The following is a 20,995-nucleotide window of genomic DNA, read 5'->3' on the forward strand; positions in this document are numbered from 1 at the left end:
CTGACCAGAGTTAACAGTGAAATCTTTAACACATGGAAAAAATTGAAAATTATTTTGAAAACTCTGAGAATTCTATATATATTAATAGAAGAAAGAGCTTTCAAGCTTAGGAGTTAACATGAAATACCAAAATAATAAATAGGTTTTTTTCTCTCTCTCACATATACACACAAACACCTTTTGTGTGTTAAACCAGGTACAGTTAACATAAAAAACAGATATTTTTAAATAACACCTCAAAATTCAGATCAAATATTGTATACCATAATTTTTTAAAAAACGTATCCATTAGTTACATTATTTTTGATGCCATTGAAAAATTAACGTATGGTTTGTATTTTTTGTTTTTATGGGCTAGTTTTATTTGGTTTGAAATATTTTAGATTTACTGCAAGTAGCATTAATGGGGGGTTTTTTTGAAATTCTACTTTTAGAGCTGGGAGGTGATGGTTCAGAGTCAGATGTGCTCACAGTAATGGATGCTATTTCCACTGTTTCTGACTGAAGAGGTTCCAGGGACACTTGAATAACAACTTTTGTTTCAGGAGGCAAACCTTCTAGTTGCTTAGGCTTCTTAAACATTTGATGACACTGGGTCTTGTGCTCCATTTTCTCCTTGAAGGTTAGAAACTGTAGCCGGCACTTAGAACACTGGTGTATGCTCTTTTCCCAGTGCCCCCTATAATGACACATGTATGGTGTTGCAGTTTTGAAAATTTTGAGACAAAACGGACAAAGCAAAGTTTTAGTGTTTTCATGGCACGTTCTAAAATGTGCTTCCACATCAGCAAAAGCCGACGATCTGTAATTGCAAATCTGGCACACGTAGGGCATTTCCCCAGGCTTATGATTGTCCTTCATGTGTTGTAGGAGGACCTGATCTGTTTCAAATGACAGTTCACAGATTTTACAGACAGCTGCGGGCTCCTGGGTAGTGTGCACACTTTCAATATGACACTGCAGCTGGAAGGGAGTGGGAAACTGCCGGTGGCAGTGCTGGCAGGTGGTGTGGTTTTCCCAGCTGTCACTCCTCTGCCTCTCGAGTTCCAAATGGTGCTTCACGTGATTCATAAACTTAACATTTTTTAGAACTTTCAAGCAGCTGAGGCATTTAAAGGTTGTGTGAGTCTTCTGCTCTGGCGTCCCATCTCCTTTATGCTGTCCGTAGTAAAAGTCACTAAGTAACATGATCAGATTTCTTTTCTTGGGATCAAGGGTCTGGTTTTGAGTTGCTAGAGCTGAAAAGTCTGTTTGTGCCAATCCTTTTTCCCTATCAAGATCTGCATTTGTAGGCTTGCAATGCACACTGTCCTTTGGAAAAGCTGTTGGAAAAGAGACTCCATTCTGAGGGCAGATGGGATCCGGCGTGGTCAGGGCGGGGTGGCCACAGACAGGGACTCCATTCTGAATGTGGCTTAATGAGGTATGAACATTGTCTGAGGGTGTACTTTGCTGAGTATTCACTGTATGAAAGATACCTGAAGGGGACACAGCTGAAGAATCTCCCTCTGTGATTCCATCCCTGAGTTTAGCCCTTTTGGGACTTATGCCGTTTACTTCAGAAGTGGAAAGTCGCTTTGATACACATGGACTTTCATTCATACCTTCTGCTGAAAGTGCTTCTCTTACTGGATGATGCAATGAGCTTGTGCATGTAATCAAGGGAGGACATAACTCTGAAGAGCTATTAGGCACGACTTGTGGTGAACTATTTTTACAATCGGATTTAGACAAAGGCTCAATAATAATAGGACTATCTGTGGATCTTGATTCAGGCTGAGAAGCTGGCAAGACAGTCACTGCTCCCGATGCAGGCATCACATGACTTGTAGGCTGCAATTTGTGAGCAGTATCTTTTCTAAGGCGACCATACTTTTTTCTCCTTGAACATGAACCTGGGGTGACTCTGTTCAAAATGTTTGAAACAACTGGTTTGGAATTTGAAGTCATCCCGACAAAGATAAGCTCAGCATCTTCATTTACATGTTCCACCCCAACAAAGATTAGCTCAGCATCTTCATCATCTACTTGCTTGGTTTCTTTTACATTCTTCTGTGGTTCTGGCTCTTGATCTTCGTCACATAACATATATGGTTGTTCCATTTTCTAATTTTTGTATTCCTGAAGGGTGTGGCCACAAGTCCCAGTGCTTCCTTTATGTAAACTGCCACCTAAGTACAAACACACATCAGTAAGTACAGAAAAATGCATTATCTTATTTAATTCTCCTCCAAAACACTAAAGTAATTATAAACATTGCTATTTTACAGACAAAGTAACTGAGATTCAAAGATGATAAGTAACAGTTTAAAACCTGTAAGATCATATCCCTATGACTCCAGAATCATAGCTTTGCCCTATACCGATTATGATTTCTTTTGTTTTAAAAAAAAAACCCTCCAGCAACTAATCACTAGGCAAAATCATACGGAAAGGACAAGTATCTTTACAAAGGCACCATTGTGCAGTGTTTAGCAACAAGGGCTGTGGAGTTGGGGAAGATTAAACAAGATTAAGCTGGAATCCTCAGTCTCCCACTGACACACACAAACTGCATCTTATTTAGCAAGTCTTTTACTTTTAAATGTATTTTAGTATCTTAAAAGCAAAAATTCTTATGTCTTAAATTTAATGTAACAGCTATTTTTTTTTTTTTTTTTTTTTAGACAGAGTCTCACTCTATTGCCCAGGCTAGAGTGCAATGGTCTCATCATAGTTCACTGCAACCTCAAACTCCTGGGCTCAAGCAATCTTTCTGCCTCGGCCTTCCAAGTAGCTGGGACTACAGGCATGTGCCACTGAGCCTGGCTAATTTTTCTATATTTTGTAGAGATGAAGTCTTGTTTTTGCTCAGGCTGGTCTGGAATTCCTGGCCTCAAGCAATCCTCCCCCTTTGGCCTCCCAGAGTGCTAGGATTACAGGTTTAAGATACCACACCCCACCCTTCTAACAGCTGTTTTTAAAAAGCACCAACTTTTCAATGGCAGCTTGTTTTGTAATAGAACTGGAAGAAAATTATATTAAATGCATACATCTCCATTGGTTCATAATACTAATTTCATAATTATTAATATAGAAAAGAGGTATCAAATGTACAGAGTAAGAGTACCTACACATAGCCAACAAACAGCACAGTGTTATGTCAAATGCTTAGAACATGCCAGGCATACAAATTAGGAATGAACTCTGATAATCTCATCCCAACTCATGGCCTTAATTATAATCCATTTGCTCGTGTCTCCTAAATTTCTCCCTCCAGTCCTGACTTCCCAATGAACTTAAATACAACAGTGCTTCCTACTTCAGTCCACCTAAGTCTCTTCTCCACGTGGCAGGCAGAGCGATTCTGTTAAACCAAGTCAAATTACAGCACCACTCAGCTCAAAACCCTCAAATGGCTTTCTGATTAATTCAGAGTAAAAGGCCAAGTCCTTCCGATGCCTAGCAGACCACACTTCCCACCCCACATACTGCCCTGCAATTATCTCATACTCCTCTCCCCCACACACTTCACTCTAGCGCGCTCATTTCTTCAACACACTAAGCTCTATCCTGCTCAGGAACCTTGTTCCCTCTAATATGAATGATCTTCATTCAGATACCTGCATGGCTAGCTCCTCACTGCCTTCAGGACTCTATTCCAAGTACTCTTCTCAGTGAGGTTCTCAAATATTCCAACCAACATATAATTCACATTCCTAATCTCTCTTTCCTTTTCACCTTCAAGCCCTATCACCATTTAACATATTATAATCTTTACTTATTTATCTTCATTCTTTTCTATATTCCATCCTATAGAATGTAAACTCCAAAGGGCAGGGACTTTATCTTTTGTTAACTTTTGTATACCCAGCACAAACAACAGTGTCTGGCATAGGACAGGTGCTCAACAATTACAGAATTTGTTAAATGAATCCTTAACAGTAACTCTCCTTAATAAGATCCTTCATTTATAGAGAAGATTATGCTCTATTAATTCCACATTTCTATGAATTTACTCTGAGACCTTTGCCCAAGTGGGAAATTTTGTAGGCCAATAAAGGACTTAAAGCTGCCAGCTTTCTACAAACACATGACCACGACCAACAGTTAAAAAAAAAGTTATCTAGAATCCCATTACACAAACACAGATACGTAAGTAATAATTGCCTTTACTACATGGGATACATTCTAATATTTTCCATTTCATTTTTCTTAAATTAACTATGACCCACAAAATCAATTAAGTCTCATCAATGGGTCACTATTCTATTAGTGATTTGAGAAACTGGTCTAAAGCTAGCAAAATGTAGGTACTTTAAACTGTGGTTCATAACTAACCAATTTCTGAAAACATATCAGGATTCACTGTAGCTCAATGTAGACCTTTCAAACCACCATAATCCAACCCATAAAAATTAAACTGGCATCTAATATGTGCCAGGCATATTGTATTAATTTTAATTAAGATATCAGTATCTAATTTTCCAACATATAGATAGTATTTACTCTTATAAACACGTGTATCACCTTGGAAGGGAATTTAAAACCACAATATTAAACATAATAAAAATTATTTATTCTTTTCCTCACTTATTCTAAAACTATATTTTGTTTGCCCAATTCTGGTCAGGTACTGTGCCAAGCACTGAGTACACAGTGGCGAATGCATAAAGCATGCAGACTGGTGTGTCATGAATAATGATTTACAACTTTAAAACTAAGATCAAGTAGATAATTAGTATATTTGTAATGTCAAAAAAAAAATACAAGGCAGATTTGAAAACATTGCTCTTTGGAGTTAACTAAAATATCTATATATATATATACAGTTTCAGTCACGTAACTTCATGATGATGCCACCTAGCTCAGTGTTTCTCAACCTAAGCACTACTGACATTTTGGACCTAGTAATTCTTTGCTGTAAGGGGCTACTGGGTGCACTGTAGAACGTTTAGCAGCCTCTCTGGCCTCTATCTACTAGATACCAGTGGCAATACCCCAGTTGTGGCGACCAAAAATGGAACCAGGTTTTAACAAATGTCCCATGGGAGAACCCCTGCCCAAATCCAACCTTCTTCTCAGGATCACTTCTACATTTTTAGTAACTACCTTCTAGGTAATTTTTTTTCTAATTTTTAAATTTAAATTATCATAGGTACATAATAGTTGTATCTTTCAGGTAATTTTTAATGTATCCCCTAACATCCTGTCTAGAGAAAAAATTCTACATCAAAATTATTAATATTCTCCAATATCACAAAAATCATAAAATAATCTGACAACTAATATAGCCATCACATTTATCTGAGGATAAATTTTTAAAGCCCAGAAAAGTTTATGACTTACCTAAAGCTATACGGAGGGTTTAGTTCACACTAAAATGCATAATTCTTGAGTTCTAGTTTTGTGTTCTTTCCACTAGAACTCTAACTTAATGCACATCTATTTCTGATGATGGTGCTGTTAATTGCTTAATCTCTAAGAATTAAAGTGTCTCATTGCATTCATTTTTTTTTTTACCCTCATCTATTTTTTAAACCTATTCAAACCTGCCTCACCTCCCATCAAATGCTGAAGTACCTTATAAGTGATTCTAAGTAACTTTTAGGGCATTGCTCATTCCAACTACCTTTTATTTCCATTCCTATTAATTCCCCCCAATTTTAGGCCCCAACTTCTAGGTACAGGTCTACTGGTTACTTTATGTTTGGGCATTTGTACTAAACTCCAAATTGCTCTCTTCTTTGTGGCCTTCAAATTTATATAACACACCACCACTAAATGGAACTTAAAACATCACTGTAATTGTATCTCTCTTCTATTCCTAAGTGTTAAGTGAGTCCTCCAATTCTGGAGAATACATTACAGATTATGCTATAGACTGAAATGTGTCCCCCCAAAATTCATACACTACCGCTATAACCTCCAAAGTGATGGTATTTGGAGATGGAGCTTTTGGGATAATTAGGTTTATGTAAGGTCATGAGGGTGGGGCCCTCATGATAGGATTAGTGCCCTTTAAGAGGAGACACCACAGACCTGCTTTCACTCTCTCTCTCTGCCATGTGAGGAAACAGCTAGAAGGCAGTCATCTACCAGCCTACCAGAAACAGGGCTTTCACTGGGGAACTAAATTGGCTAACATCTTGATCTTAAACTTCCAGGCCTCCAAAAATGTGAGAAATAAATTCCTGTTTAAAAAAAAAAAAAAAATTAAACTGGGTTCCAGTGACACTGCTGGACTTTCCACCCAGCTGGACTTTCCACCCAGCTGACCTTGACTGGATTTCTGGCTGTTGTCCATACTGATTAACTCTCCACCCAAGATGAAAAATGAGGAGTGGAGAAAGCATCAAAAATAAATCTAGTAAGTTAGCAAATGAGTTTATTGAGAACAAGAGTAGCATTAGAACATGGGAGTTTTCTTATTACTTTTTCTCTAGCTGCCAGAGTCCCTTCTCCACAAATGCCCATCAATGGATGAATGGATGAAACCTTACTTTCCAATTTACCAGAATCTTGAGATACTGGGGTGGGGAGGTTGGTGCAAAGACCTACTAGATTTAAGGGATTTGTCCTAAAACATGAATTCATAGGCCAGGCGCGGTGGCTCACGCCTGTAATCCTAGCACTCTGGGAGGCCGAGGAGGGTGGATCGCTCAAGGTCAGGAGTTCGAGACCAGCCTGACCAAGAGCGAGACCCCGTCTCTACTAAAAACAGAAAGAAATTATCTGGACAACTAAAAATATATATATAGAAAAATTAGCCGGGCGTGGTGGTGCATGCCTGTAGTCCCAGCTATTCGGGAGGCTGAGGTAGGAGGATTGCTTGAGCCCAGGAGTTTGAGGTTGCTGTGAGCTAGGCTGACGCCACGGCACTCTAGCCCGGGCAACAGAGCCAGACTCTGTCTCAAAAAAAAAAAAAAAAATGAATTCATAGTCCCACGAGGAAGTCACTAAGGGATATGGGAGAAGTCAATGGGAGGGCATCATTCCAAAGATAGCTGAGAAGTCAGTGCATGATGACCCACCTCCCATTATTTCTGTACATTCAAACAACGGCAATTCGAATGGGTCTTTGTTATAGCCACACACTAGCTTTTTTCAGGCATCAGTTCTTCTTGAGTAACTTCAGTAATCAGCCCTTAGGCCACCAGGACTCCTCAGTACCTATCCCCACCATCTTCCCTTGCCCATCACTCTCTGCACCCCACTTCTGCTTCTACAAACTCCTGCCCTACCCTCCTCATTCTCCCTCTACAGCACTCTTGTCCCTTCTCCATCAATAACTCCACACATTTGCTAGCTTGAATTTAATGCTTTATAGGACTGGGAGCTTTCTAGGATCCTTAAAGCTACAGGAAACATTTGTATTCCATCCTAGGGCAACTAAGTAAAACAAAAATAATTTTTCATATTTTTTAATAAATACCTTTTCGTAAATAATCTCAGTATGGCAGAGGAGTATAAAATAAGGCGTAAACTAGCTTAGGAGTCTAGGAGGGGTGTAACTATAGGGACCAAGGTTGTTCCTCATCAAAAGGCATGACCATTTCTATAGATAAGATGACAGAAAAATCAAGAATTTACGGATCCTCACTACTATTTCCACTCTTGCTATCTCTCTGACCTATACTCTCACTATTCTAACCTTCGTTCATTCCAATCCAGCCACTTCATTCCAGTAGTTTCCTTGCTGTTCCTTCAGAGTCTCTGCCTGACACTTTTGTCCCCATGGCTAACACGGAGACATTTTATCCCCTTCAAGTCCATGTTCAAATTTACCTTCTCCATGAGACTTATCCTGACCACACTATCTAAAATTACAGAGGCAGAGGTGGGAGGATCACTTGAGCCCAGGAGTTTGAGCCTTTGCTGAGCTAAGACTGAGCCGCTATACTCCAGCTAGGACAACAGAGCAAGATCCTATCTCTTAAAAAAATAATAATAATAAATAAATAAATAAAATTAGAATATTCCTATCTCCCCAACTTCCAATCCCCTAATCCTGCCTTATTATTTTTTTCCTAATTCTATAATATCACCTTCTATTTCACCAGAGAATCTGTATATTTAGCATACTTACAATCTATCTTCCTCCACTGTACTGTCAGTTCCTTCTGTTGGAGTAATTTTGTTTTGTTTTTTTGTTCATTTTTGTCTGTTTTGTTCACTGATCTCTCTCAAGTGCCTAGAGTACTGTCTGGCACACAACAACCACTCGAATATTCATTAAAGAAAAAAGGTAATCTAGAAGGAGTTAGAAATAAATTCAAAAAACAAAGATGAGGCCAGGTAAGGTGGCTCACGCCACCTCTCAAGCACTCTCGGAGGCCCGAGGCGGGAAAAATTGCTTGAGGTCAGGAGTCTGAGACTAGTTTAAGCAAGAGTGAGACCCCATCTCTACAAAAAAGAAAGAGAAAAAAAAACAGCTGGGCATTGTGGTGTGTGCCTGTAGTCCCAGCTACCCGGGAGGCTGAGGCAGAAGGATCGCTTAGAGCCTAGGAGTTGGAGGTTGCAGTGAGCTACAATGACACCACTGCACTCTACCCAGGGTAACAGAGTGAAACTCTGTCTCGACAACAACAACAACAACAAATAAACAAGGAAATTGAGCACCCATCCACACAACTCTTTATTTTTTAAAAAATAAAAATAAATTAAAAAAAATAAAAAGAAAGATGGACTGAGAGAAGGGGTAAGAAAAGTTCAAACCTGGGAAATAGACAATTTTCTTCAAGCCTGGGAGCCACTGAGATGTACTGTTATAGGAACTGTGAGAGCCTCATAATCCTGAAGTTCAGAAGAATGCCTATGGCTATATCTCATCATGGGAACCAATAATTTGGGGAAGCCTTTTCTCAGAACAGCATGGTTAGAGTCCTGCATGGGATCTACTCCCAAGAAGCAGAGAAAATTAATCATTTTCCCTTTTCCTTCCCTTCCTTCAAAGACCAGAAGGAATCTACAAAGATTTCAGCCAGGTGGCAGTTCAATCTAAAAGTGATCTGTTAGTTCGCAGGCAAATTCTTTCACTAATGTTGAGCGTATAAACCATTTGGAATTATTAGGTGAGTAGAGAATGATTTTAAAAAGAAAATTAAAAAAAAAAAAAAACAAAAAAAAAAAAAACCCTTGAGAGTGTCAATTTGTTAAATGCCCAGCAACAAAGTGAAGTTCAGTGGGAATGGTGGAATAAGGATCTAAAAATAGCTGCTCTTTCACAAAAGAAAAAAGAACACTAGCAAAAACTGTCAAAATTTAGTTTTTCAGATCTTGGAAAGTAAAAGGCTTGTGGAAATGGTTTGGTGGTTCCTCAAAAGGTTAATCATAGATTTATCATGACCCTGTATGTCCACTTCTAAATATATATCCCAAAGAACTGAAAACAGGTACTCAAACAAGTCATGTACACACGTTTATAGGAGCTATTCATAATAACCAAAAGGTGGAAACATAAATGTCCATCAATAGATGAAAGGATAGACAAATTATGGTACATACATATAATGGAAAGTTATTCAGCCATAAAAGGAATGAAGCACTGATACAAGCTACAACCATGAATGAATCCTGAAAACATGCAAAGTGCAAGAAGCCAGACACAAAAGGTTACATACTGTATGATTTCACTTACAGGAAATATACAGAATAGATAAATCCACAGAGATTAAACAAAGACTAGTGGTTTCCAGGGGATGTGGAGGGGAAATGGAAAGAAACTGCTTTGGAATGAATGAAATGTGTTAGAACTAGATAAAGGCAACAGATGTACAATATCATGAATCCAACATCCTTTCATTATTTAAAAAACAAAAAACAAAACAACTAGGAATTGAAAGGAACTTTCTTAACCAAAGGTATCTGTAAGAGACCCACAGCAAGCATCATACTTCACGGTGAAAGACTGAAAGCTCCCCCACTCCTGTCCCCATGATCAGGAACAAGAGGAGGATGACATACAAACAGTGATGCTGAGCAGGTAAATCTATGAGACCAAAGCTCAGGGAGAGGGCTGGGGTAGGTACCTAAATTTTGAAGTCTTCAGTATGTAGCATTATTCAAAACACCAGACTGCATGAGATCACCCACGGAAAGAGGTCTGAAACGCAAGCCCTGGAGCATTCCATTGGTTAGAGGACACGGAAATGAGAGGAGAGCAAAAAAGGAACAGTTATTCACAGCCATTCAGGTTCTCTTCAGAAGAGAATCAAGGAAGAGAAGCATCCAGAATCCACATGAAAAATTATTTTCAGGGAGGAGAAAATGAACTCTGATAAATGCTGCTAAAGGAATAAAATCAATGACATTAACTAAAACTGACGAATGGATTAAGTAATATGGAATTCACTGGTGACCTTGACAAGAATGGGTTTAAGGGAGATTGGGAGAAGAATAAGAGACAGCAAATATAGACAACTCTGAAGAACTTTTCCTATAATGACAAGCAAATACAAAATAAAATAAGCAGAAGGGGGACGTAGCATCAAACAACAGACATTTTAGAAGTGACAGTACAATCAGTACATTTGCTATGTTAATGATCTGGAGAGACAAAAAACTTAATCCCAAAGAGGAGTCTTGCTGGAACAATATCCTTGAATAAACAAGTGTACATGAAGAGGTTTTGGACTTGGCAAGAAGCCAAATTATTTACCCACAGTAACAGGACAATGCCTGAGATCATAATGGAGAAGGGTTGGAATGGTGGATAACTGGGTATGGTAGTCAGCCTTCAAGATGACCCCAAAGAGGAATCCCACCTCCTGATATTTACACTGTGGGGCAGCCCCTCTCCCACACTGTAACAGGGTTGGCCTGTAGGACCAAGCACATACAGCAGGAGTGATGTCACTTTTGAAATTAGGCTGTAAAGACTCTGCACTGCATGTTGGGTATAAGCTCTCCTGAATCACTCATTCCAGGGGAAGCCAGCTGCCATGATACAAGCAGCCCCATGGAGAGGCCCACAGAGTGAGGAACTGAGGCCTCTTGTCAACAGTGAAGTGTGCAAGCTTAGAAATAGATCATCCAACTCTAGTCCAGTCTGCAGAGACTGCTCGTTCAGGCAAAAACCTGACTGCAACCTCACAAGAGACCCTGAGCCACAACCAGCTAAGAAACTCTTGGATTCCACACCTTCAAAAACTATAAGGTAAGAAAAACGTGTTATTTTAAGCTACTAAATTTTGAAATAATTTGGTACACAGCTTTAGATAACTAATACAATGGGTCTCACTGAGTTGTATTCACAAATTGCTGGGCACAGAATTTACCTACCTCACCTACTGGCACGGAATGAATGGAGATGGCCTCCTCTGTCCAGTCGCATGCACCTCATGAAATACATTCCGTAAGAAAAAGGGTATAGATATGAACAAACTAACCTCTGGAACATTTTAACAAATACACATTTACCCTGAATGAACCACTTTAATATGTTAGCTGAAATCTTAGGGTATGTGTATGGACATATTTTAGCCTCATGATATGATAAAAGAAGGCTGCTTTACATAACATCGATGGTGCTCATTCGTTTTTTTTTCCTTTCAAGAGATCAAGTCAAAGAATGCCACCACCACCTTCTCCTTTCTTAAGGAAGCAATTTAGAAGGTTCCAGAATTATCTAAACCAACAACTGGCCTGAATTTGCCATACAAATTCAGATTCCCTCAGGGTCACTAAATAGCAATGTTTTAGCACAGACATCGACAAGAAAGCAAAAATTCAAGGAAAAAGGATACAACCTTGGTCCTTATTATAGAGACCTCTCTCCTCTTACCTCAGGCGTACACTGAAACTTTTAAGAACTTGAGGTATTCCAGGCAGGAGAAGGTCACATCTTTGAGATAACCAGAGAGAAGGATTAGGATTATTTACACGTTACAAGAATATTTTACATCCCACTGCCTACCTGACATAGCCATTTGGATATTTACCAAGCATCTCTTAACCAGAAAAGAAAACTGAACTCCTTTTTCCCAAATCTCCAGTCTACCCTACCTCGGTAAACTCCCCAACTGAGAAATGTCCTAACCAAAAGCCTCCAAATCACCCTGGGTCCTGGTCTCAAGGGGGACTTCATTAGGGTCCAAGGCGCTGCTGCATCGAAGTCTTGGCAGACACGCAGTAAACAACAAGAAGGAAATGCTGCAGTAGGGAAGAGACACCAACAAATTTAAATGCCTTAAGGGGTCTAGGCCTACAGATTTCCAGAACGGGGATGGGTCTGAGGTTGCAAAACGGACTTAAGATTTTCAAATGCGTAAAGCGCCACAAGAGACCACTGAGGGGGCGGGGGAGGGGAGGGCGGCAGGAGCCATGATAGGTCCCTCCTCCAGGAGGCCCGGGCTGGGCCTAGCCCCGGGGCTGGGGAGAGGAGGCAGACCGAGAGTGGCGCCCGCTGAGATTAGGGAAGCGGGTATTAGGGAGCGTGTCGTGGGACCCGCCGGGGGCCGCCTGGCCCGCACTCCCTTTCAGAAGGTCGCGGCACTGGAAAGGCCGCTGCGGCAACGCAGGGTCAGGAACCCCTCAGGGCTGCGGCCCGCCGTGCAATCCCTCCCGTCTCGCCTCAGGGAACGCGCGAGCCGCGCCACACGCCCGTGCTCACCAGTCCCGGTCGGTGGCTCTCCCCAAGCTGCCAGCCACGCACTCGCCCCAGAGGCGCTCCCGGGGCCAAGCCGGCGGCAAAGACGCCTCTTCAGGCCCCAGGCGCAGCGGACGCCGCTCGCGCGCCCAGGGCGACCTGTGATTGGCCGTCAGGTGCGGGCGTAAGGTCGCCTCGGCTCCGAGTTGGGCGCATGCGCGCGCGCTCTGGCGCCCCTGGTGGCGATAGCGGGGCGCGGTGTGAGGCTGAGAGAGAGGAGGGCAGCAGGAATGCCCCCTGAGCCCCTGGTCAAGGTTCCAGAGCCAGCCAGGGCTCAGATCCCGGGGCAGGATCAGGGGATAGTTTGCCCAGCAGGAATCTAGCTGTCATAATCCTCAACTGTCAGAATCCTCCTTTTCCATAAAAACACTAGCTGACTGCCCCATGCTTAAGAACTTGACCAAACCACTGAGCCTTACGTTCACCCTCCCGAAGTCGATTTGGGGGCCAATCTAATCAAGCCTGCCACCTGTTTTTGTGCGGCTTGCAGCAAGATAAAAACGGGTTTGTTTGTTTTTAATGGCTGAAAAAAAGAATTTTGTGGCATGTGAAAATTATATGAAATTCAAATTTCAGTGTTCACAAAGTTTTATTGAAACATGGGCATGTCCATTCTTGAGGTATTGTGTGTATGTCTGTTTCCCTTCTGCAACAGCAAAGGTGATTAATTACTATCTGGCCCTTTACAGAAAAAAATTGCTCACTCTTGGTTTATTTGCAGCTTTTAATTTTTTTTTAACTGGCCAGTTCTGCCAAAAGTCTATTTTAGTAATCTTTTGAGGAAAAAATAACGGGGAAAAAACGGCATTTGGCTTTATTAATCTATAATGTTATTTTCTTCTCTGTTTCATTTATGTCTTCTAATCTTTATTACTTCCGTCTTGTCTCCATAGGTTTGCTGTGTCGTTCCTCTTTACACCTTTTTGAGATAAATGCTTAGCTTATTTGTAAACTCTTTTCTATATCTCTTGCATTTAATGCTATAAATTTACCTTTACATACCAATTTAACTGTGTCCCACAATTTTCTCCTGGTAGTATGTTCATTATTCTTCGATTCCAAGTATGTCCTAATTTCCGTAGTGATTCTCTTTTTAACACAAGAGCTATATAGTAATATGCTATTTATTTTCCAAATCATTGGGATTTTTGAAAGCTATTTGGCAATTTGGTTTTTTTGTCTGCTTGCAAGGCATTGGCATCATCTACCAGTTTTATTTTTTTTTAGTAAAAGGTGAAAGATTTATTCGATCTGAAGAGAAACCAGAGTATATCTCTACCAGTTTTAATTTGGCTGCACTATGGTCAAATCACGCGGTCAAAATACTATTAATCCACTTTTGAAGATTTCTGTTCGGTGAAGTGTAACATAATCAAAATTAAGACATCATAGATGTAGAGAAGATATTTCCAATGTCTAAAATGTATGTACATGAAATGACTTCCTTTGGCCTCACAATAATTCCAATATCTATCAATAAGTTACCATTGGCCATGTGTGGTGGCTCATGCTTGTAATCCCTGCATTTGGGGAGGCCAGGAGTTCAAGACCAGCCTGGGCAATATAGAGAGATAAAAAATAGAAAAAATAACTGGAAATGGTGGCATGCACCTGTAGCCCTAACTACTGAAGAGGCTGAGGCAAGAGGATTTCTTGAGCCCAGGAGTTCGAGGCTGCAGTGAGCTATGATAGTACCATCACACTCCAGCCTGGGGGACAGAGTGAGACCCTGTCTCTAAATAAATAAGTAAATTACCATTAACTAAGCTCCAGGCTTTATTCAAATTTCACTAGTTTCCCACTAATGTCCTTTTTCTGTGCCAGATTCCCATCCAGTATACCAAACTGCACTTACTCATGTACCATTAGCCTATTCTGGTCTTAAACTTGCCTTGTTTTTCATGACATTGACAATTTTAATAAGTAAGGGTCGGGTATTTTGCAGATGTGTCCAATTTGGGTTTGATGTTTTTTCTCACAGTTACACTGCAGTGATGTATTTTTAGAAGAATATTACAGACATGATGTATCCTTCCGAACACTTATTATCAGGAATACATGCTATCTGTATGACCTACTCTGGCTTCTCCACTGTAAAGTGACTTTTTTCCCCCTTTCATATCCTATTCTTTGGAAGCAAGTAATTAAATTCTGCCTATGCTCAGGAAGAGGGACAAGATTTCATTAAGGGTAGAGTATGCACAAATTACTTCGAATTCTTTAGCAAGAAAGATTTGCTTCTCCTACCTTTAATTTTAAATTAATCAAAAATACATAAAATTAAAGGTGCAATATCTCGATCACACTAGCCACATTCAACAGCTCAGTAGTCACAGGTAGTGTATTGGACAGAGCAGATGTAGAACATTACCATCATTGCAGAAAGTTCTATGGACACCACTGACTTAGATGGTTCTATTTGTCAAACTTTCTTCTTTTCAAATATATGCATTTAGAAATATAAATTTCGAAGAACTGTTAGCTCCATCCCATAAATTTTGTGGTTGTTTTTACTATCACTCAGTTCAACATTTTCCTTTCTCCATTACAGTTTTTTGGAGGAGCTATGGATTATTTGGAACCAGGAACAGGACTAGGATGAGGAAAGCAAGGAGCCTGGGGCACATTAAGGAGGCACTTTTGCACCTTAGGCTCACCCTAGTCCCAGCCCTGTTTAGTATTAGTATTAGTATTAGTATTAGTATTAGTATTAGTATTGCCTAATTTCTGAATTTTGGGGTTTTTTTCAATGTTCTTTCTATTATCGATTTATAACTCAGTTTCCCTGCAGTCAGTGGGTAGCTACAAAAATCCCTACATCTAACATCGTAATTAATGGTGAACTATTGTACCTCGGTTTGAGAACAAGACCAGAACATTCATGATAACCACTTCCATTCAACAAAGCACCTGGAATGGCCAAGGCAATTCTTAACACCAAACCTGGAGAAAGGAAACTAGCAGATATAGAGGCTTATGCAAAACTTATGCAAAGCTACAATAATTAAGATAGTGTGGCACAAGGATAGAGAACTGGACAAATGGAATGAAATAAAGTCCAGAAACACAGATACAGTCATACCTGATTCACACAGTTTCCACTGAAATAAGGTGGGGAAAGAAGTGGTCTTTTTTGTAAATGATGCTGGTTGATTTGGAGATGCATATGAAAAAATTAACCTTGATGCCTTGATTTATCACACCATAAATAAAAAATCAACTTGAGATGACTCAAACACCTTCACGTGAAATACAGGACATTTCTAGTGCCTCAGCAGTTCTCTCATTCCCTTCCCAGTTGACAGCCCAATTTTTTAAAAAGGGGAGAAGGAGCAAGATTTCAATAGATACTCAAAACAGGACAATATCCAAGTGCCAATAACCATATGAAAATATTCTCAAGATTGTATTACCCATCAGGGAAATCCAAGTTAAAACCACAATGTTATACCATTACAACTTCAAGAGAAGGACACTAATGAAAAGGATTGTCAAGAGTTGGATCAGCAGCAGTGGCCTTCCCAGTATTGACGGTGGGAATGAAAATTGTTTCGATCACTTTGAAAAAGTATTTGGTAGTATCTACACTAAAAAGCTGAACACACCAAAAGTAAAAAAAAAAAAAAAAAAGCTGAACACATGCAGTTCCAGCTCTTCTCATAGCTACATACACTCACAAGAAATGACTACCTGTCTACCGAAAGACATGGACAAGCACATAGCAGCTTCATCCAAAAATAGGCAAAGAATCTGCCTCAAAGTCCATCAGCAGTCAAACAGATATATAAAACTATGCTATATTCACTCAATAGAATTCTACCCAGCAATGAAAAAAAAAAATGTGCTACTGCTACGCACAGCAAGGGTGTATCTCGCATCTCACTTATTTGAAACAAGCCAAAGGGAAGAATCTATTGTCTGACTCCATTTATTTAAAGTTCAAAAACAGGAAACACTAACTATGATGGTAGAGGTCAGAATATTGATTACTTTGTGGGGAGGAGTTTGACTGGGAAGGATCATGAAGCAGACTTCTGAGCTACTTGTTGAGAGTAGGGAGCTGATGAGATGTCACTGTAAATAAAACCTGACAGTTGGTGACATTGCATTTTAGCACCTGCAGCCACAGATGTACAGATGGCCTAGTCTCACTTCTGCCTTTCAGAATTCCTGGAGGTGGACAGAAAATATTTTTAGCCAGAACTCTTGTTGCAAGGGAGTCTGGAATCTATAGTGTTCGTAGCCATCATTCTAGGTGACAGGTGACAGGCCAAGGTCAGTGTTGCTCACAGTAATGGAAGCTGCATCTCTTGATACTGATCGAACTGAAGTTTGAATAATGACTTTCGTTGCAGGAGGCAACCCTTGCATCTGCTCTGGCTTTTTAAATGTTTGATGATTCTTGGATCTGTGCTCGATTTCCTCCTTCAAAGTCAAAAACTGTAGTCGGCACTTGGGACATCGAAAGACTTTCTCGTTCCAGTGCCTCCAACAGTGATTTATGTATCCTGTTGCAGTTTTGAAAATCTTGAAACAAAACAGACAAAGCAAAGTTTTAGTGTTTTCGTGGCACGTTCTAAAATGTGCTTCCACATCAGCAAAGGCCGACGATCTGTAATTGCAAATCTGGCACACGTAGGGCATTTCCCCAGGCTTATGATTGTCCTTCATGTGTTGTAGGAGGACCTGATCTGTTTCAAATGACAGTTCACAGATTTTACAGACAGCTGCGGGCTCCTGGGTAGTGTGCACACTTTCAATATGACACTGCAGCTGGAAGGGAGTGGGAAACTGCCGGTGGCAGTGCTGGCAGGTGGTGTGGTTTTCCCAGCTGTCACTCCTCTGCCTCTCGAGTTCCAAATGGTGCTTCACGTGATTCATAAACTTAACATTTTTTAGAACTTTCAAGCAGCTGTGGCATTTAAAGATTGTGTGAGTCTTCTGCTCTGGCGTCCCGTCTCCTTTATGCTGTCCGTAGTAAAAGTCACTAAGTAACATGATCAGATTTCCTTTCTCGGGGTCAAGGGTCTGGTTTTGACTTGCTAGAGTTGAAAAGTCTGTTATTACCAGTCCTTCAGAACCATTTGCTCCATCCATAAGATTGATATGTGACTTTTTGTTATCATCAGCCCAAGGAAATGATGCTCCATTCGGAACACAGCTTGATGTGCTACAGGCAACCTGTGAGGGTGTACTTGGCATTATGGGAGGGAGACCTGAGGGAACCACAGCTAAAGAATGTACCCCTGGGATTCCATCCCTGAATTTAGCCCTTTGGGGATTCCTGCTATTTATATCTGAAGTGGAAAGTTGTTTGGAATCACAAGGACTCACATCTCTGCCTCCTGCAGAGAGCACAGCTCCAACTAGACGCTGAATCCTTGGGGAGAGCAAAGCCGAGGAATTGTCAGGAAGAACTTGTGGTGAGCTCATTTCGCAGCCAGGGTTAGGTGAAGACTCAATAGTAACAGGACCATCTGTTGATCTCCACTCCGACTGGGAAACTGGCGCCACAGCTTGTGCTGTAGGGGCCGTGTGATTTGCAGGTTGCGACTCTTGAACAGGATCTTGACGGAGGTGGCTTCTCTTTCTCTTTGAGCCCGGGGTGACTCTGTTCAAAATGTTTGAAATGATGGGTTTTGGATTTGAAATCATCCTGACAAAGAGAATTTCAGGGTCTTTATTTACATGTTCCACCCCAACAAAGATCAGGTCATCATCTTCCTCAGCCTTGTCCCTCTGTTTGGATTCTCTTACGTTCTTCTTCAGCGGTTGTGGTTCTTGTTCTTCCTCACACGAGAAGAGATCTGCCATTTTCAAATTACTTTTTGCTTGAAGCCAGCGATCCCTTCAACGTCCAATGCTGTCTTTTTAGAAATTGCCACCTAAGCACAACCACGTGAGAACAGTCAGTATTTATTTCAAAGGACTTTATTTAATCCTCCCTTAAAACACTGAGATAACATTTTTTTAAATGTTTACTTTTTTATTTGTTTGCTTTTGAGACAGGGTCTCGCTCTGTCACCCAGGATGGAGTGCAGTGGCATGACCACAGCTCACTGTAACCTCAAACTCCCAGGCTCAAGTGATCCTCCCGCCTCAGCCTCCCAAGTAGCTAGGACTACAGGCGTAAGCCACCATGCCCGGCCCCAATGCTATTTTTCAACTTGTATTTATCACTGCCTATGATGAAATATAAAATGTCTTGCTTCTTTTCTATTTCTGCCCACTAGACTATAAGCTACATGAGGTCAGGGATTTGTGTTCCATTTACTACTTCTAGAGCAATGTCTGTGCTACCCTACATGCTAACTGTTTGTAAAATAACTAAATAGCAGCTGTTATAAATATGCTTGTTTGGGCCTACAACAGACTCTAACTCACTAATTCCAGGTTCTCCAAGCATTTAACAAATCCAAACAATATAACAGTATCCTGCAAGGGAAAAGGTAAACTATGTGTATAAATTGAAACAAAAATCTTCTCAAATGCTCTAATACCTTCACCTCACCACAAGGGATAGGCTGATACCTTCTATGCCATTAACGCATTTCATTAGTTCTAAGGTGCACACTTATATTTCCATTTTAACATCTCTGAAATCAGATTACATCTCATCACAGTGTCTCATCAATATGAAATAAATTTAATAATTTGTTTTGTAGCATATATTTTTATTTTATAGTAGTATCAAAAATAATGTCTCTTGGATCCTTTTGTAGTTCATAAGCATGATTAGGTTTTCACACTCGTGTGTGAGATGTGCCTCCTTCAAACCTTGTTACCTCGTCAGCACTTTACCCATCTGATGTGAAAAAAAAAAAAAAAGAAGTAACATATCTTACAATTGAAGGAAATCTTAGGGTCAGTGAAAAACATTTTTTTTTGTAAGCTGATTGCAGCCCACTAAAATTATTTTGCAGTTCACTAATGGGATGCCAGCTGCCTTTTGGCAAAAAATGGTTTAAGACACAGATTGGCAAATTGGCCCTCCACCTGTTTTTGTACAGCTAGCAGCTAAGAATTTTTTTACATTTTAAGGATTTTTTTTCCTTTTCTTTCGTTATTAAGTTTTTTAAACTTTTATGTTTTTTACTTTGGGGAAATGAAAAAAAACAAATATTTTTGTGACATGTGAAGATGATGTAACATTCAAAATTTCAGTGTTCACAATAAAGTTTTGTTGGAACACGGCCATGATCATGTTTAGTGCCATTGCCCAGGGCTACTTTTGTAAGACAGAGTCGAAGCCGCTGTGGTGGCTCATGCCTCTAATCTTAGCACTCTGGGAGACCAAGGCTGGAGGATCGCTTTAGGCCAGGAGTTTGAGACCAGCCTGAGCAACACAGCAGAGATCCCACCTACCCCTACCTCTCTACAAAAATTAGAAAAATTTGGCCAGGCATGGTGGCTCACACCTGTAATCCTACCACTCTGGAAGGCTGGGGCGGGAGGATTGCTGGCGGTCAGGAGTTCGAGACCAGCCTGAACAAGAGCAAGACACCCCCCCCACCCGCCGCCGTCTCTGCTAAAAATAAAAATAAATTAGATGAGCAACTAAAAATAGGAAGAAGAAAAATTAGCCAGGCGTGGTGGTGAGCACCTATAGTCCCAGCTACCGGAGAGGCTGAAGCAGGAAGATCACTTGAGCCTGGGATTTCAAGGTTTCAGTGAGCTACCATGAAGCCACTGCACTCTAGTCCGAGCAACAGCGCTAGACCCTGCCTCAAAATAAAACAAAAAAGAGACAGTCAAGTACTGTAGTTCCCCCTCATCCTCAGGGGATATGTTCCAAGACCCCCAGTGGATTCCTGGAACTACAGATAGTGCATAACTCTCCATATACTATGTTTTTTTCCTATATATACATACCAACGATAGTTTAATTTGTAAATTAGGCACAGTAAGAGATTAACAATAACTAATAACGAAATAAAACAATTATAACAATATACTGTAATGAAAGTTATATTAATGTAGTCTCTCTCTCAAAATATCTTAATGGACTGTAGATCTTAGCAATCTCAGCATAGAATTTTTTTTTTTTCTTTCCTTACGTGGAAAACTTTCACCTTTTCACTTAAAGGAAGCACTTTCCGGCTTATCTTTGGCATATCCAAATTGCCAGCATCACTACTCTTGTGCTTTGGAGCCATTATTAAGTAACATAAGGATCACTTGGACACAAGCACTGTGACCCTGCTGCACTTGATCTGATCTAATGACTGAGATGGCTCCTCGGTGACTAAAGGGCGGGGAGCGAACACAGCGTGGAGTCGCTGGACACGGGTTGGATTCATGTCCCAGGTCGGGAGGACTGTGACTACGGCAAGATCGCATCACGCTACTCAGAAACAGAGCAGTATC

The 20,995-nt window shown here is 40.5% G+C and overlaps 2 protein-coding genes across 2 annotated transcripts; both read right to left on the reverse strand.

Moving 5' to 3' along the window:
- Positions 1–337: 337 nt before the first annotated feature.
- ZNF280B (zinc finger protein 280B) lies at positions 338–2,135 on the reverse strand. Its single transcript, XM_012660389.1, is given in 2 exon segments — positions 338–746; positions 748–2,135. Coding segments are annotated over 2 exon segments (1,479 nt in total). The 5' UTR covers positions 2,104–2,135; the 3' UTR covers positions 338–623.
- A 14,744-nt stretch (positions 2,136–16,879) lies between these two features.
- On the reverse strand, positions 16,880–18,442 carry ZNF280A (zinc finger protein 280A). Its single transcript, XM_012660388.1, has one exon. The coding sequence runs from the start codon at positions 18,440–18,442 to the stop codon at positions 16,880–16,882; it is 1,563 nt and encodes a 520-aa protein (XP_012515842.1).
- Positions 18,443–20,995: the final 2,553 nt, after the last annotated feature.

This window comes from Propithecus coquereli, unplaced genomic scaffold, assembly GCF_000956105.1.
Source record: "Propithecus coquereli isolate 6110/MARCELLA unplaced genomic scaffold, Pcoq_1.0 Scaffold663, whole genome shotgun sequence".
NCBI classification, from domain to species: domain Eukaryota; kingdom Metazoa; phylum Chordata; class Mammalia; order Primates; family Indriidae; genus Propithecus; species Propithecus coquereli.